This window comes from Octopus sinensis, linkage group LG21 (assembly GCF_006345805.1).
Source record: "Octopus sinensis linkage group LG21, ASM634580v1, whole genome shotgun sequence".
Lineage (NCBI taxonomy): Eukaryota > Metazoa > Mollusca > Cephalopoda > Octopoda > Octopodidae > Octopus > Octopus sinensis.
This window is the reverse complement of record NC_043017.1, coordinates 4,692,047-4,708,728: the sequence shown is the minus strand read 5'-3', so window position 1 is coordinate 4,708,728 and position 16,682 is coordinate 4,692,047. Positions and strand designations below refer to the sequence as shown.

The 16,682-nt window shown below is 38.0% G+C and overlaps 1 protein-coding gene across 1 annotated transcript in view; it reads left to right on the top strand.

Moving 5' to 3' along the window:
- The window catches only part of LOC115222896 (PAX3- and PAX7-binding protein 1), a 37,099-nt gene that overhangs the window by 17,551 nt on the left and 2,866 nt on the right, over window positions 1–16,682 (top strand). Inside the window, exons 9-17 of the mRNA XM_029793282.2 lie at window positions 753–870; window positions 7,277–7,346; window positions 7,789–7,901; window positions 8,738–8,937; window positions 10,202–10,346; window positions 13,074–13,192; window positions 14,041–14,117; window positions 14,810–14,876; window positions 16,081–16,227. Of these exons, the coding sequence (XP_029649142.1) occupies window positions 753–870; window positions 7,277–7,346; window positions 7,789–7,901; window positions 8,738–8,937; window positions 10,202–10,346; window positions 13,074–13,192; window positions 14,041–14,117; window positions 14,810–14,876; window positions 16,081–16,227 (1,056 nt within the window). The remainder of the gene's footprint in view (window positions 1–752; window positions 871–7,276; window positions 7,347–7,788; window positions 7,902–8,737; window positions 8,938–10,201; window positions 10,347–13,073; window positions 13,193–14,040; window positions 14,118–14,809; window positions 14,877–16,080; window positions 16,228–16,682) is intronic.

Genomic DNA, 16,682 nt, shown 5'->3' with positions numbered 1-16,682 from the left:
TATATATATATATATATAATGTGTGTCTTTGTGTTTGTCTCCCCACTTCTTGAAACCAATGTTGGTCTGTTTACATCCTTGTACCTTAGCGGTTTGGTAAAGGAGACTGATAAAATAAGTGCCAGACTTAAATAATAAATACTGGGGTTGATTTCTTTAACTAAATCCATCAAGATGTTTGCTCCAACTTGGCCACAGTACAATGATTGAAACAAGCAGAAGGTAAAAGATGTATATATATATATATAAGTGCAGGATGTGGCTGCGTGGTAAGAAGTTTGCTTCTCAACCACATAGTTTTGGGTTCAGTCCCACTGTGTGGCATCTTGGGTGTCTTCTCCTATGACTTCAGAATGTCCAAAGCTTTGTGAGTGGATTTAGTTGATGGAAACTGAAAGAAGCCTGTTGTGTGTGTGTGTGTGTGTGTCTTTATGTCTGTTTGTCCCCACTGCTGCTTGACAACTGGTGTTATTGTGTTTAAGTCCCTCATAACTTAGCAATTCAGCAAAAGACACCGATACAATAAGTACCAGACTTTAACAAAAGCATAGGTACTGGGGTCAGTTCATTCAAGTAAAAATTTTTCAAGGCCGTGCTCCAGCATGGCCACAGTCAAAAAAAAAATTAAAAATAAGATACTTAAAACTGATACAATGACAGTATATCTGATGGCATTTTGTTCTTATCATTCTTTTCAGTAAGGCTCTTCACAGAGTTTCACGTTTTCATTCGAACCCCTTTTTTCCTTTCAGGTGCCCTTAATTCTCGAGTTGGAAGCCCGTATGGCCTATTTGCTAAAGCAGCGTGCCGAGAAATTGACTTTACGTCGACAGCAGGATGTCAGGGATCAGTGTCAGGACTACACTGCAAGTCGGTATTCCTGTGTCTCCTCCTTGCAGACAGTGTAGGTGTGACAGCATGCCTTCACTGCTCTAACGTCTTTCACACTCAATTAAATGTCTCTGCCCCCCTTCCCCCCTACTACCCCCACCCCCACCCCGCCCTCTCCCATATTTCTTGGAGACCAGCTCCTCCCCCTGCTCCTCGTCCTTCTCTTTGTTATGTTCATGTAAAAGATAACGTTATCAGTGTTCTGCTTTGTTGCAAAATTTCGTTGGGAAGAATAACTTGTACTGAAGCTGAGCTAAAATTCTAAATTCCTTACATTTGTTGACTGCAGAAACAATTTTGTAATTTTCTTCTCTTCCAATGCAATTTGTTCTTCATTTCCTTTTCATTTCAACCTGTGACAATAATCATTGCTTCAAGCATTCGAAATTTTTAGGATTATTATTATTATTGAGTGAGAGAGCAGTTCATGCCATCAAAGTGACACTGGGGTAAAATATACAAAGCCCAATATACCCATCATGACTACCCGTCTGATAAGGGTACACCAGGCACATGCATCACAACCATATGTGCGCGACATGGTGATCTCATATCAAGATAAACAGCACATGACCTTGCAGGTGGGGCCCAGTTAAAATTTTCTTCAGGGTGAGTAGCCCATCCCGCTCAAAAGGTCCCTGAATAAGGGTTGTTTAAGGATGTTGAACGAAACACCCATGTTTCCAGAGGTGAATTATCCAAACCTCAAAGTATCCCTCTCAACACATGGCTATGATGCTCTCCCAAAACTTCTACTCGTGGTCAGAGATGCACATATCGTCAGCCACTAAGGGACATGCTCAACTGGTTACGGTCAAGCAAATCTGTGGTATTGAGCAGAATATTTGCTGTAGCCCATCTTTTATACCAAGACAAAACAATGTACATGATAACATTTCCAATCAGTTAAGATCATTATTATTATTATTAAAATTATTGTCTAAGGTGGCGAGCTGGCAGAATCATGAGCATGTTGGACAAAAATGCTTAGTGGTATTTTGCCTGTCACTACATTCTGAGTTCAAATTCTGCTGAGATCAACTTTGCCTTTCATCCATCCAGGGTCAATAAATTAAGTACCAGTGAAACACTGGGGTCAATGTAATTGACTTATCCCCTCCCCCAAAATTTCAGGCCTTGTGCCTATAGTTGAAAGGATTATTATTATTATTATTATATTATTATTATAATGATGATGATGAATTTGTTGCATACAGTACTAAGATTTAAATTTGTCATGAATTTGGATGGCTTAAGTTCTTGTATTAAGCTCCTTAGTCCTGCATTCATCTTCCATCTACCCTCGTCCTACAATCTCAGCTGCATTGTTTGGGGTAGGTTGGCTTCTCAGCTTCCTGTCTGTAAAGTGGTTGGCATCAAGAAAAGTATCCAGCTGTAGAAACCATGCCAAAACACATGACTGGAACCCTGGTGCAGCTCTCAGGCCTGCCAGCTTTGGGTAAACTGTCCAACCCATGCCAGCATAGAAAGTAGATGTTAATTGATGATGATGCTTACAGATTAATTCTTTTGACTGAAATTCTTCAAATAACACTGTTATCGCATATTTTGTTACCAACCCAGCTGAAACCGGCTCTGGTTCTTTAGTACAAATGTCTTGTTTTCATAAGTTTTGAATTAAAACCTTCCACCAAACCTTAGTCACAATTTATGTCCCTAACACTAGCTGAATGATAACTAAGTTATTTTACTAAATTCTTTGTTACATTTAAAGTAATTGAAAGAAACACAGAGCATCTCAAAATAAATACAGTAACGAAAGGGTTAAATTATAGCATCATTAGAAACTAGTATAATTAAATGGTGACTGTTGCTAGTTTTGAACAGTTGTCTTGCGGGGGTTAAAAAAATAACATTGCGTAACACAAAACAAGTGAGAAAGAAAATGATTTTGGTTGGTTTTGGATGTTTTCCAAAGATGATTCTATCATTACAGTTTTATGTGTGTTTGGCTTTCTAGCATTTAATTGGCTCCTCTGCCTATTAATCCTTTTGTTCCCAACCTGCCTGAGTCCACCCCTGGCTCTGTTGTAGAAATTTCTTGTCTACAGAGAGTTATAAATTGTAACCTTCCGTCAAAATTCCATGTTTAAACTCCAAACCCCAGCTTCATAATAATTTTACTAAATTCTTCAAAAATTGTTTGAAATAAAGAAAATATATTTCAACAGAAATGTGACCGCAAAAAGGGTTTAAATCACAAATCATTAAAAGTTAATTGCTACATAGAAATTTTTATAACCTTTTGAACAAAAATAACATTAAACCTTAGATTTTTTTTACTAAATTATATTGCAAAGCATATAGATCTTGTAAACACAGGTTTGTGTTTTTTAATTTTATTTAAAATTAATATTGCTTATATTTGACAAGTTTTATTTTAAATGTTTTTTTTTTGTTTTTTTTTGTGGATTAAAGTTAAATGGGGTTCTAAGATGCATCTCACAGATGCATTGAAATGTACCATCAGTGATGTTTCTGGGGTCTCGGGGGATTTCAGGTCTTTTAACATCAGGCCCCATCTCCCAATTGACCCAGCCAAGGTCAGTCGAGTCTCAGCTTGCATCCCAATAGCAGTGAACCACCACCCTGTCCTCTTCGTCCCAAAACTACCTAGTGGCTTCAGTTATGGTATTTTGTACCCTTCTCTTTGCTGCGCCAGTAACCCAGTCAGAGCTTTGCTGAATGAATGCCCCACAAAACCCTGGTGTCCCACTTCAATTGCCTCACAACATACCCATCAGCCCTTCACCACCACCCTAGCAGCTCCTGGTATTTGGCAAGCTTCTCAGGGCTCAGTCCATTCCTACATGATCACCTGTTTGGTGGAATTTGGGATCCCTATGTCTGGGCAGAGTGTTGTTGGTACAGTAACCATTCTAATGGTACCCCTGTGAAAGAAACTAAATGAGAAATGTATAATACATGTGATACTCTATGGAAGTGAAACATGAACCATGAATGCTAAAAATCTCTCATAATTTGGAGAGGAACCGACTGAATTGTGCACTGCTTAAGAGAAAGGATATGTAAAGAGAGAAACCTTCTGCTTGAGAGAGAGAGAGATGCTGGTGTAAATGTGTAACATACTCTTTACTCTTTTACTTGTCAAGTGATGTTGGGGGGACAAACACAGACACACAAACATACACACACACACACACATATATATATCACTCCATGAGTGTAAAAAGCACCCACTACACTCATGGAGTGGTTGGCGTTAGGAAGGGCATCCAGCCGTAGAAACATTGCCAGATCAAACTGGGCCTGGTGCAGCCTTCTGGCTTCCCAGACCCCAGTTCAACCGTCCAACCCATGCTAGCATGGAAAGCGGACACTAAACGATGATGATGATGATGATATATATATATATATATATAAATTTCTTCATCATCATATACATATATACGACGGGCTTCTTTCAGTTTCTGTCTACCAAATCCACTCACAAGGCTTTGGTCGGCCCGAGGCTATAGTAGAAGACACTCGCCCAAGGTGCCACGCAGTGGGACTGAACCCGGAACCAAGTGGTTTGTAAGCAAGCTACTTACCACACAGCCACTCCTGCGCCTACATGGATGCATAATGAGATGCTCTGGGTTTATATTTGAAGGTAGATGACCAAAGAAGACTTGAAATGTTTTTAGATAAAACCTGATTACATTAGGTATCATAAATATTAGGATACATCACAGAGGTTTAAATGCTATATTTGTTTGTGGGATTTCATGAGTCTTGTGAGGCAATTTGATTGATGGGAACTGAAAGAAACCCTTTGTGTATATATGTGTGTGTATGTGTGCCTGTGTAAAATATCTGTGTGTAGTTGTGTCCCTGTATGTGTATGTCTGCTTACATTTGCGCTCTCTGTCAACAAATTGCCCGCTCGCTTTGTGCTTTCAAAGTTTTGTGAAATAAGAGATCGCTTACTAGAGAAACAGTTATGGGTTAGCACCATGAATAGGCATATGGCTGTTCAACATTGCCTCAGTAATATATTTGTCTAACCCATGTCAGCATGGAAAAATGGACGTAAAATGAATGAACAATTTATAGAAATGTTTAATGTATTAGTGTTATTTAAACCTTTAGCATTTAAACCAGCCATATCTGGCTCAAATATTCTACATATTTTGTGTTAAAACTGTCCGGATCCAGCCTCTTGTACCTACCCTACAATTTCATTCTAAAAATAAACAATCACAGTGTTGAAATCTCAGTTTCAAGATAATGCACGATGAATTCAAAACAATGTTTAATTTAATAAGCATTACATTTGACAGAGTAATCCGAATGCTAAAGGATTAAACGCTTTTCTTTTTTTTGTTGCTTTTTAAATGTTGTTGGAATTTACAATGTTGACTGACTTTGAAGAAGATCCTGAGATATTACAAAACTAGAAGCATATTTGAGTTACTTTACTAGGAACATACCAAGGACAGTGTGTTCTTAGTAACAAAGCCATACAGTTTAACATGATATATTCTATATCCAGATTTCTGAACATTTTTATTTGTGTATTTTCTTTTTTACAGTTTATAATTTCTCACTTTAGTCTGCATAGATCTTTGTCTCCTGCTTCCAAAACAATGGCCCTGTGCTGCCTAAATTAGAATTAACTCTTTCAACATTTTGTGAATATGGAATATGATGAGTTAGTTTAGTTTTACAGTTTCTAAAAATCAATGTTAGGGACCAAACTGCTGGCTAGCCTTTAATACTGTAGGGAAGGCTGGACTGTCCACATCTCCTTCAGCTCTCCGATAATTTTTAATTACCTCATTTGACAGCATAAAAGATGTGCAGGTACATTAGACGCATACCAGTTCCAGCAACACATATTCAAAGAAAAACGTTTTTAGTGCAGCATTAAAGCTTATGATATTTGAAGTAATGATGGCAGAATTGTTAACATGCCAAACAAAATGCCTAACAGTATTTTGTCCATCTTTATATTCTGAGTTCAAATTCTGCCAAAGTTGACCTTGCTTTTCATCCTTGATAAAATAAGCACCAACTGAGTACAGGGTTCAGTGTAATCGACTTAATTCCTCCCCTGAAATTACTGGCCTCGTGCCAAAATTTGAACCCTGTATTTAAAGTAAACTAAACACAGTGAGCTGGCAGAATCATTAGCATGCCAGGAAAAATGCTTAGGTGCATTTCCTGTCTTTATATTCTGAGTTCAAATTCCACCAAGATTGGCTTTGCCTTTCATCCTTTTGGGGTCAATAAAATAAGTATCAGTTGAGCACTGGAGTAAACATAATTGACTAAACCTCTCCCCAGAAATTGCTGGCCTTGTACCAAAATTTGAAACCAGTGTTTAAAGTAATCTATCTCTGTACATTAGCAAAAACATTGCTACATGAAAAAAGTAAGTTTTTATTATGGACTGGAGTCAAGCCAGGGAGAGGAGGCCATCTGGATTAAAATTAGTCAATAGTAATGAGCACTAGGGACAAACTTATGGGAGGCCCAACTTCACATGTAAAACCTGGAGGGAAGTTTTTGGGACATATTTTTAGGAGTAAAAAATGGATCTTATGTGCCATCAAATATGGTAAGTGTTTAGAACATAAATTTACAACATGAAAGATTTTATATTTGCAAAGTGCAGCTTAGTTTAGTGAGTCTAGAGAAAACCATTTTGGCTGAAAGAAACTACATCTGTTCTTGACTGGGCTAAATCAACATGGAGCGCAGACTGTGAAGGAAGCGATTAAGGGAGAATATTATTGTCATAATGTGATGTACTGGTATTTCATTCAGGGCAAATGTTGTCACTTCGGTCACTTATATACTATGGAAACCAAATAACCAGGCTGATGAGTCCTGGAGCTCAAAGACAGAACCATACATTGTTGTCATAAACTGGAACCTACAAAATACAAAAATAGCAGATTTAGACTCTGGAGCAGTGGTGCTCAACTGTGGCCCTCAAGCATCCTTCTAGCAGTCCCCAACAGTCTTCCCTCTATAAATATAATAATTTTTTTCTTTAATTGATTTGTATTTTACTTTTTTTTTTAAGTGTGGGCCTCCTAAAAGAGTCTAGGTTTGGAGTCTGGCCCAGATATTAAAATAGTTGAGAACCACCGCTCTAAAAACATAAGAGAACTCAACAAAAACATTGAAGCATTTCTTTGATTTGGCCAACCATTGGTCATGCAAGGAATTAACATATTTATTTGCAATAGTCCCTTGGTTGTGTGTTTAACCATCACATTTCTCAATAAGCTTCGTTTTGTTGTGTTAAAACTTTTTCTCATCTCAAACTGTAACCATTGAATTAGTGTTGAGACTTCTTTTCATGCTTGATCTGTTTGTTAATTCAGTTGTTTTGCTTGTATCCTTGCAGGTAAAGTGAAAGTAGTTTTTGATGCTGCTGAGGCTATGCAGAGACGTGTTGCAGAGAGGGAGGCACGCAGGTAAATCTATTGCCATTTGATCTCAGTGTTCTTTGAGAAGAGGTTCTTAGAATGGTTTTACTGGAGCTGTTAATGGTTGATAATCAGCCCTTGGTATTTGTTGTGATTGAAACTGATATGGAATGAAGGAGGGTCCAAGCTTGCAAATAGAACTTATTTAGTAATGATGATGATGATGATGATGATGATTGCTATCAGTAAAAAAAATGGTCAAAACTATTCTGTAATTGAAATGTCAAAGAGAGTTTTTTGGGTGTTTTTTTTATGTAGTGTCCCTAATTTAAAATAAGTACTGGTGTCAAAGGAATCAGCTGTATCCATTCTGTTCCATTCCCAGATGGCATTTGTAGCCATCTGCCTACGTTAGAAGTCATTATAATTGCATCTCCTAACTGTGGTCTTGGGGAAACTGTGCTAAATATTTATCTTTTGTGTTTTATAGGTCTCGTAGGCGAAGGGCTCGTGAAAGCAGAGACCTTTCTGGACATCACGAAGGTTTGTCATCCGATGATGAAGAAAATCAATCTGATATAACCAAATTTAATTCAGAAAAAAGTATGTTTTGTCTTTCTTGCTTTTCTGGCCATACGTCTTCAGGCAGCTCTTTTCATTTCCATCTTATCTGACTTTCTATCACAGTTAGAACCATATATCTCTGTGACCTTTGCCTCACATATGATATCGTGAAAGAACATTATGGCGCTCACATTAAAATTTATTAAGATATCTTATTAGGGCCCTGGGACAAAATGAAAGCTAAAGCTGGAGGGTCAAATGTGTTAAATATATTATAGAAAAACACAGAATTGGTAGCATACATTATTTCAGGTTTAGTGGAATTTAGCTAATATCTAGATCAAACATTCTCTTGATCAGCAGTGCCAAACTCCCCACATTTTTCGTCCCCATTTGGCCCACTTCTGAATCTAATTACCTTTGTAAATTTCATTGGCCCAGTGCTATAGTTGAAGACACTTACTGAAGGTGACATGTAATGGGACTGAACCTAAAACCATGTGGTTGGGAAGCAGACATCTTACCACTCAACCATGTCTGTGCCTTATTTAAATATAACATATATTTAAAATAAGGACAACTTGAACTTGGTGTCTTCCAGTATTCAGTCTCGTAATTTTACATCATCAGTAAAATTTTCCTTTGATTCTCTGGATTAATGAATACCAGTATTCTACTGGGGTTCCTGTAATTAATTTATAACCTTCCTTCATCTTGTGCTTAAATATGAAACCATTATTATGATGAAAGAAATCTTTCTTTTACTTGTTTTTCTCAGTTTAATATATATGAGTAGATGATGATGATGTTGACAATTACTACTACTATTAATAATAATGATGATAATAACAATGAAATCTCTGATGTTTTTCCAGTGGAAATCTTGCAGCTGACTGAGAAGTTATTTGATGATGTTGAGGAGGACTTCTGTGATTTAAACAACATCAAGCGACTCTTTGAAGAATGGAAAACTAAAAATGCAGAGTCGTACCAGGAAGCTTATATTGGACTTTGCTTACCAAAATTATTTAATCCCTTTGTGAGACTTGAGTTGATAGATTGGAATCTACTCGAGGTTAGAAAAAAAAAACTTTTTTAAAAATTTTTTGATGATGAAAGAGAAAATTTGAGTCAAGTGTTTGATTTTGTAATTAAGAAGAGTAGGTTTGTGTATGCATTTTATATGTAAGTGAATGAGTCAGTACGTAAAGATGTGTGGGATACATCTGGGTGTATTAAGGACAGTGGGTGCTCATTTAAGCCCTTCACTCTCTATGGAGCAGAGGTCATTAATAGCTTTTCTCTGCTGTTCTCAAATCAGGGGTCTTCCCTGACGGAAGGCCTTCATCTTACATCTCTTATTGGGTTCGAATTATTCATCAATACATCTGTAACTTTGCTTTTTTTTTTCTAGGTATGGGTGTTAGTCTATGCAAACCAATTTTTACTTCTGGGAAGAGGTGGTCCGTATTAGTTTGGCCTCTCTCCTGTCTCCAACTCTGGGCTCCCTTTTCTGCTTCTCTCTCATTGAATCCCTGCCTTTTCAGCTCTACCTCAATACCTCACCTCTAGCTATTTTTAGGGCATTCTTTCTTCCACCCTCCTCGTAGGTTCCAGGTCAGGGCCTGACATGCAATGCAAGATGTTGGTTTACTTTTGGATTTTGCTGCACTGCATCATGTTTCCTCAAAGGAAGGCCTTCTTTCACTTTTCTATGTTTTTGAATTGTCATCAATGCTTCAATGCTTGCCTAACTTTGCCTTTTACTGGGTAGAGCTGTTGGCCCTATATAAACCAATTTTTACCTCTGGGAAGAGTTGGTCCATATTAATCTGGCCTCTATTCTTTGGCCTGTCCAACCTGGAAGGCCTTAACAGGAGCTTCCACTCGATTAGCATAGCTCTCAGGGTCATTGAGGCATACAAGCCCCTACGTCATAACAAGGACTGGACCCTGTAGTGGAAGGATGAAACACAGTTATTATATAGCTTAGTGTCATTTCATCAGTCTTCATGTTCTGAGTTCAAATCCTGCTGAGGTCAACTTTGCCTTTCTTTCTTTTAGGATTGATAAAATTAAGTACCAGTTGAGCACTGGGGTCAATCTAATCGACTATCCCCCTCACCTAAATTTCAGGCCTTGTGCCTATAGAAGGGATTATATTGGGTGGTGGATTAGCAAAATCTTTCGAACATCAGAAAAAAATGTGATGTGTGCTATTCTGTCTGTATCAATCTCTTAAAATTTTTGAGTTCAAATCTTGTATTGATCAATTATGCCTTTAATCTTTTCGTGGTCAGTTTTTTTTTATCATTATTTGTTTTTTCATCTTGTTACAGGAAAATGCTAAAGATTTCGAAGATTGTCGGTGGTATGAGTGTTGTGCAATGTATAGCTATCAAGATGAAAGCATTTCACAAGATGAGGATAGCATCAAGTTCATACCAAGTATTGTGGAGAAGGTAATTCTACCTAAGCTAACAGGTAAGAGGAGAGGGAAGACAGGTGTAAAATTGATCAGCAGATAACCTCTGCTGCCATCGCCTCCATCCAAAGATGACCGTTCAGTCGATATGCATGGATATAATAGGATGTATATTGTTTGATTATTTCTTTATTTATTGGCTTAAAGTGAGGAACAACGGCTCTGCACATGGCATAACCCTTTTTCAGGTTCTCTAAGGCTAGTGAGAAACATCCTCAGATCAGAGACCCTGTTGAGATGTTTGCAACAGAGTAAACTCTGTTAAAGGTGATGGTGTTAAATGGTGCAACAGGTTAAGTTTACCACTCTGGGACAGTATCTCTCCCTCTCTGACAGGCTTCTATATGTCTGACAAGACTTTGCTAGAAGAGCCTTGCCCCAAGTGCCATGCAGCAGCATATACTAAGTCATCAAGTAAATGGGACTTGCATTCTAATTACCTCCGCCTTAGCAAAGGCGGAGGTATTGTTTTCAGTCGTGTTTGTATGTTTGTTTGTCCATGGGCAAGATATCTCAAGAACTGCTGGATGGATTCGTATGAAACTTTCAGGGATGTCTGACCTCGTGACTGGCACAAATTGATTATATTTTGGGATCGATCCAGTACTGGACAAGGATTCTGGATTAATTTTCCTGTTTTTTTTTACTTAATTTTTGAAAGCTGTCGGTTTCAATTTTAGTATTCTCATTTGTGAGAGCAGTCAAGTTTATTTCAGATATTCTCATTTTAAAAATCATCTCTGGCTAATCATTGAGAGGACATTGGTGTTGCCTTGGCAGAGATTTGCGCTCTCCAAGTGCTTCATTACCATTTAATTCAATTACATAAATGAAGTTTTCGATTAGTCACTCAATGAATAATTTAATATACCATATTTACTTGTGTATAAGTCACACCCTATTTCAGTATTAAATCTTAATACAAAGTTTTTGGGCCTTTTATTATTTTATCGTTGCTCTGTAAGTCACTAACCACCCAGACTAATTTTCTGGTTAAAAACAAGTATAATATATTGGTTTCAAATTTTGACACAAGGCCAGCAATTTCAGGGGAGCGAGGTTCGTTGATGACATCAACCCCAGTGTTCAACTGGTACTTATTTTAACAACCCCGAAAGGATGAAATGTGAAATTGACTGTGGCAGCATTTGAACTCAGAATGTTAAGTCGGAAGAAACACCACAAAGAAGTTTTTTTCTGGTGTGGTTATGATTCTGCCAGCTTGCCACCTTACATCAATTATAAAATATTGCAGCTTATACACTAGTAAATAAGGAAATTTTTACAAAAACTATTTTTGTAAATCTTAGAATTGGGACGAGGAAGTTATGAAAAACTGTTAAAAAAATGAAATACTGTTGTTGCTATCTTAAATACAAAAATTGGATGATTGTCTTATATTTTATTTCCACAACAAAAAGAGGCTTAATCGTAACATTAGTTATAGATGCTGTCGGTCATTTACTGCTGGTTAGGGGACCAGTTTTAATTGTTATATGCTATACTTTGGTATATAACCTGTTGTAGCTATTAACCCTTTTGCATTTAAACCAGCCATAACTGGCTCAAATATTCTACATATTTTATGTAACTGGCCAGACCTGACCCCTCACGCCTTCAGATCTGACCCCTTACTCCTCTACTCCTACACATCTGACCCCTCACTCTGCAGAATGGACTGAGTGCTTTTTACGTGGCACCAGCACAGGTGATGTCAGTTTTTGCTTGGTTTTTACAGCTGGATGCCTTTCCAAATGCCAACCACTTCACAGTGTGGACTGGGTGCTTTTTATGTGGCACCAGCACTGGCAGGGTCTCCAAGTAACTTGCAAGACAAGGAATTTTCGAGAGGGGAGGGGGCATTGAAATGTCTATTAATTCCAATACCTCCATTGTTATACAGAATGCACGTGATAAATGTCTGCTGTTTTGCATCCTTCAACAGTTCAACTGAGATGGATGTTATTTAGTTGTTGCTTACTTTCTTTGTTGATTATGCCACCTTGATATAATCTGGCCCTGGTATGACAGATGATAAGAGACAGATTAAGGTGGATGTTGTTGAAAATGTTTGCCATTCATTCATCGCTAAGCTCTCATTGTTTTGTGTTATCAATAACGTAAGGTATTTTAGATAAGAGTCATTGCAATATTCATTTGTAAGGAAAGCGATGAGGATTTTAACAAGGCTGGAAATTGTGATCCTCAAATGATTTGTTGTTTTTCTGTTCAACTTCCAAAATATTCCTCCATTCAGCTTGAAACATGTTATTTTCTAAACTGTAAAATAATTGTAATTTAACAAAATTTATGTATGTGTGTGTATGTTTATATATATATATATATATATATATATATATATATGACAATAGGTGAATGAATTATCCTATGTTTATCGTCAGCATGGGAAATTTTTGTTTGTCTTGTTGTCGAGAGAGGCTCCCTTTCTTTCCTGATGAGAAGATTGCATCTTACACCCTTTATTCCTTTGGAATGAAACCATGTTGTCTTTGAAACATATATCGAGAGTAAAGGAATTTTGTTAACATCTTCGTTCGACTCCATTCTTTCATTTATTTATATATATATATATGTGTGTATGTATGTATATCTGTGTGTGTGTGAATGTATGTATATATATGTTTGTGTGTGTGTACGTCTGTATAATATTGACTTGAAGTATTATTACAAGCCTTTTACAGTGCAAGTTATTTTCTCATTTCTAGTCATAGCTGTTGATGTTTGGGATCCTCTGTCAACGTCACAGACGTCACGATTTGTCAACCTGGTTCAGCGGTTGTGCCAAGATTACCCCACTGTTCACGGAGAAAGCAAAAACACACAGGTACGTCTGTACACTAACATACACAACCCCCCGACCATTTCTGATCCTTCAACTGGCCATGATATTGTATTAGATTTATTACTCAGCACCTTGGTCTTATGTGGAGCCGCATGGCTTAGTGGTTAGGATGTTGGACTCATGATCGTAAGATTGTGGTTTCCATTCCTGACCATGCGATGATGTGTTGTGTTCTTGAGCAAGATATTTCATTTCACTTTGCTCTAGTCCACTCCACTGGTAAAAATGTGTAATCCTGTGATGCACCAGCGTCCAGTCCAGGGAGGAATATATATATATCTTAGAGAAGCTGATAAACTGGCCCTGTGCTCCTTATGGAGTGATGTAGACTAACCAATCTTGGTCCTATATGATTCATCTGCATCATTTAACATCTATTTCCCATTGTGGCATGGTTTCTACAGCTGGAAGCACCTTTCTAACACCAACCACTTTACTGTGTGTATTGCATGCTTTTTATGTGGCACCATCACCAGTGAGGTGACCAAGTAATCTGCAAGACAAGAGCCCTCAACTGAATGCTAGGTGGCAGAATGTTAAATTATGGTAGCAAAAGAGGAACAGGTGTCTTGCTGTAAAAGATATTCATGGTTACCCCAATTGGAAAAGAAAGGAGGTGATCGGGAAAATGTCCCTGTGCATTCCTTCAAGTTACAGAAAGTGTGCCAAGACTAAGAAAAAAGTGCTGAGTTGTTGTGAACCAAACGACAGTAGATGAAAGCCCTTTCCACAACTGCCATTTTACACTGGTGTTGGGAGAAGGATGGGGACAGACAGGGACTCTTTTTCAAGATTTATAAGTATTTCTTATTTTTGTTTTTTTCTGACAGGCATTATTGCAGGCAGTGGTTGAGAGGATGAAAAAGACGTTGGATGATGATGTTTTCATGCCACTCTACCTTAAATCGTGAGTTCTCTCTCTCTCTCTCTCTCTCTCTCTCTCTCTCTCTCTCTCTCTCTCTCTCTCTCTCTCTCTCTCTCTCTCTCTCTCCTTTTGAGTGTAGTATTGGCACCTTCAAGAATGTCATCTTGCTTTTTAATTTTATTTACCCTTGTACATAAATGTCTAGAAGTGTTATGGTTAATCGAATTAATAGTGAAACAATCAGCTGAAACATTAATCTATTGCTGCCAGCATCCCTGACAGGAAATAAGTAGCGTGACCCATGCCAGTGCTGTGTAAATCCACCCATGCCACTGGCATGTAAAAAGCACCAAGCCATAGGAACCATGCCACAACAGACAGCATGGACATAAAATATTTGTACTGTACATTATTTACATTTGACAGGTATTTGTTCTCATCTTGTTTGTTGTTAACACAACATTTCAGCCTTCATCAGGAGAGAACAACAAACAAGATGAGGACAAATATCCGTCAGTTGTAAATAATGTACATAATGTACATAATTCCTCATCTCTTAAATATAGAACTGTATTTGTACTGGTTTAAATGCTGAAAGGAAATACTTTTAATATATCAGATGAACAGTGTTTCCTATTTGTGAGCTAAATGTGTAATAACATCTTAATAATTCCATATTTCTCAGTAAATAATTTCACATCTCACACATCTGTCTGTATTTTCTTTTCCTTTAGTATCTTGGAAAATCGGTCCAGTGGTCCAGCTGTATTCTTCCACAGACAGTCTTGGAGTTGCATTAAAGTGAGTGATCTCCTATAAAGTTTTGTTTTTATTTTGTTAAGAAGCTTTTGGCATTTCTTTACTCGATTCTTTAGGTAAACCAATTAGTGTTTGAGCATGTCGACCCGACTTCTAAGAAATCATGGAAATGAGTATTCTAGAATGTGGCATTACACACAAAAAGGGTTTGGAGTATTTCTTTTTATTTAAACACAATTGGCAGAAATGGGGTTTCTCCAAAAGATCTCTGGTGTAATGTGACTTGACGAGAGGCATAGCTGAGACATCAGAGGGGTCACAGCTCCAGTCCTATGAACATGTGATTAGAATGTCACAGGAAGAAAATCACAAGACGAATTCTTCAAGCCAAGACAACAGGCAGAAGACTTAGAGATAGACAAAGAATGAGATGGTTGGATAATATCCTTATTAGTACTTATTCTGTCGGTCTCTTTTGCTGAACTGCTAAGTTACGGAGACGTAAACACACCAGCATCGGATGCTTTTAAGTGACACTGGCCTTTATTCGAGCAAATCGACCCCAGGACTTATTCTTTGTAAGCCTAGTACTTATTCTATCGGTCTCTTTTGCCGAACCGCTAAGTTACAGAGACGTAAACACACCAGCATCAGATGCTTTTAAGTGACACTGGCCTTTATTCGAGCAAATTGACCCCAGGACTTATTCTTTGTAAGCCTAGTACTTATTCTATCGATCTCTTTTGCCGAACCGCTAAGTTACAGAGACGTAAACACACCAGCATCAGATGCTTTTAAGTGACACTGGCCTTTATTCGAGCAAATTGACCCCAGGACTTATTCTTTGTAAGCCTAGTACTTATTCTATCGGTCTCTTTTGCCGAACCGCTAAGTTACAGAGACGTAAACACACCAGCATCAGATGCCTTTATACGAGCAAATTGACCCCAGGACTTATTCTTTGTAAGCCTAGTACTTATTCTATCGGTCTCTTTTGCTGAACTGCTAAGTTACAGTGACAATGGCCTGTGAAAGGACAAGCTTGTATGTGTAGAAGACAACTATTTTACTTAATTTAGTTCAGTCTTATCTTTGTGCAAATCGTAATAAAATGGGGATTGTGTGGGTCTCCGGGGTCAGTCTAAATGTCAAAAACTTTGCAAATATTAAATAATGGAGACCATTTAGTCTTATCATCTGTTCTCGTGGGTTCATTTCTCACCTGAGTTTTCTTCTATCTTTTCAGCTATTAGGGAACATCCTGAGCTGGTATCGAGTCCTGGCTACGAAAATGTTGCACAGCCTCGCTTTGGAAGGGTTACTGAATCGTTATATTCTCTTGGGTCTGCAGACTTCTCCCCTCAATGCAGAAGTCTTGCAGAAATGCTCAGCGGTAAGGTGACTTAACTTCGAATTGAACATATATTTTGGTGAACCTGGCTTCCTGAAGACTGTTGTGCATGAGAATACTGAAGATTGTTTTGTTTAGGTACAGGGCTAATTTTATGTACAGAGAGGAGACATAGTTGATTCTAGTGTGTGTCTCTCTATATGTATGTGTGTGTGTGTGTGTATACATATATCTCTGAGTGTGATCGTTGCCAGAGCGGCTAACTGGCGCTCGTACCGGTGGCACGTAAAAAGCACCATTTGAGCGTGATCGTTACCAGTGTCGCCTTACTGGCACTTGTGCTAGTGTGCAGGTGACACGTAAAAAAAATTAAAATTTTTTGTGGCTGTTGCCAGTACTGCCTGGCTGGCCCTCGTGCCGGTGGGACATAAAAGCACCCACTACACTCTCGGAGTGATTGGTGTTAGGAAGGGAATCCAGCTGTAGAAACTCTGCCA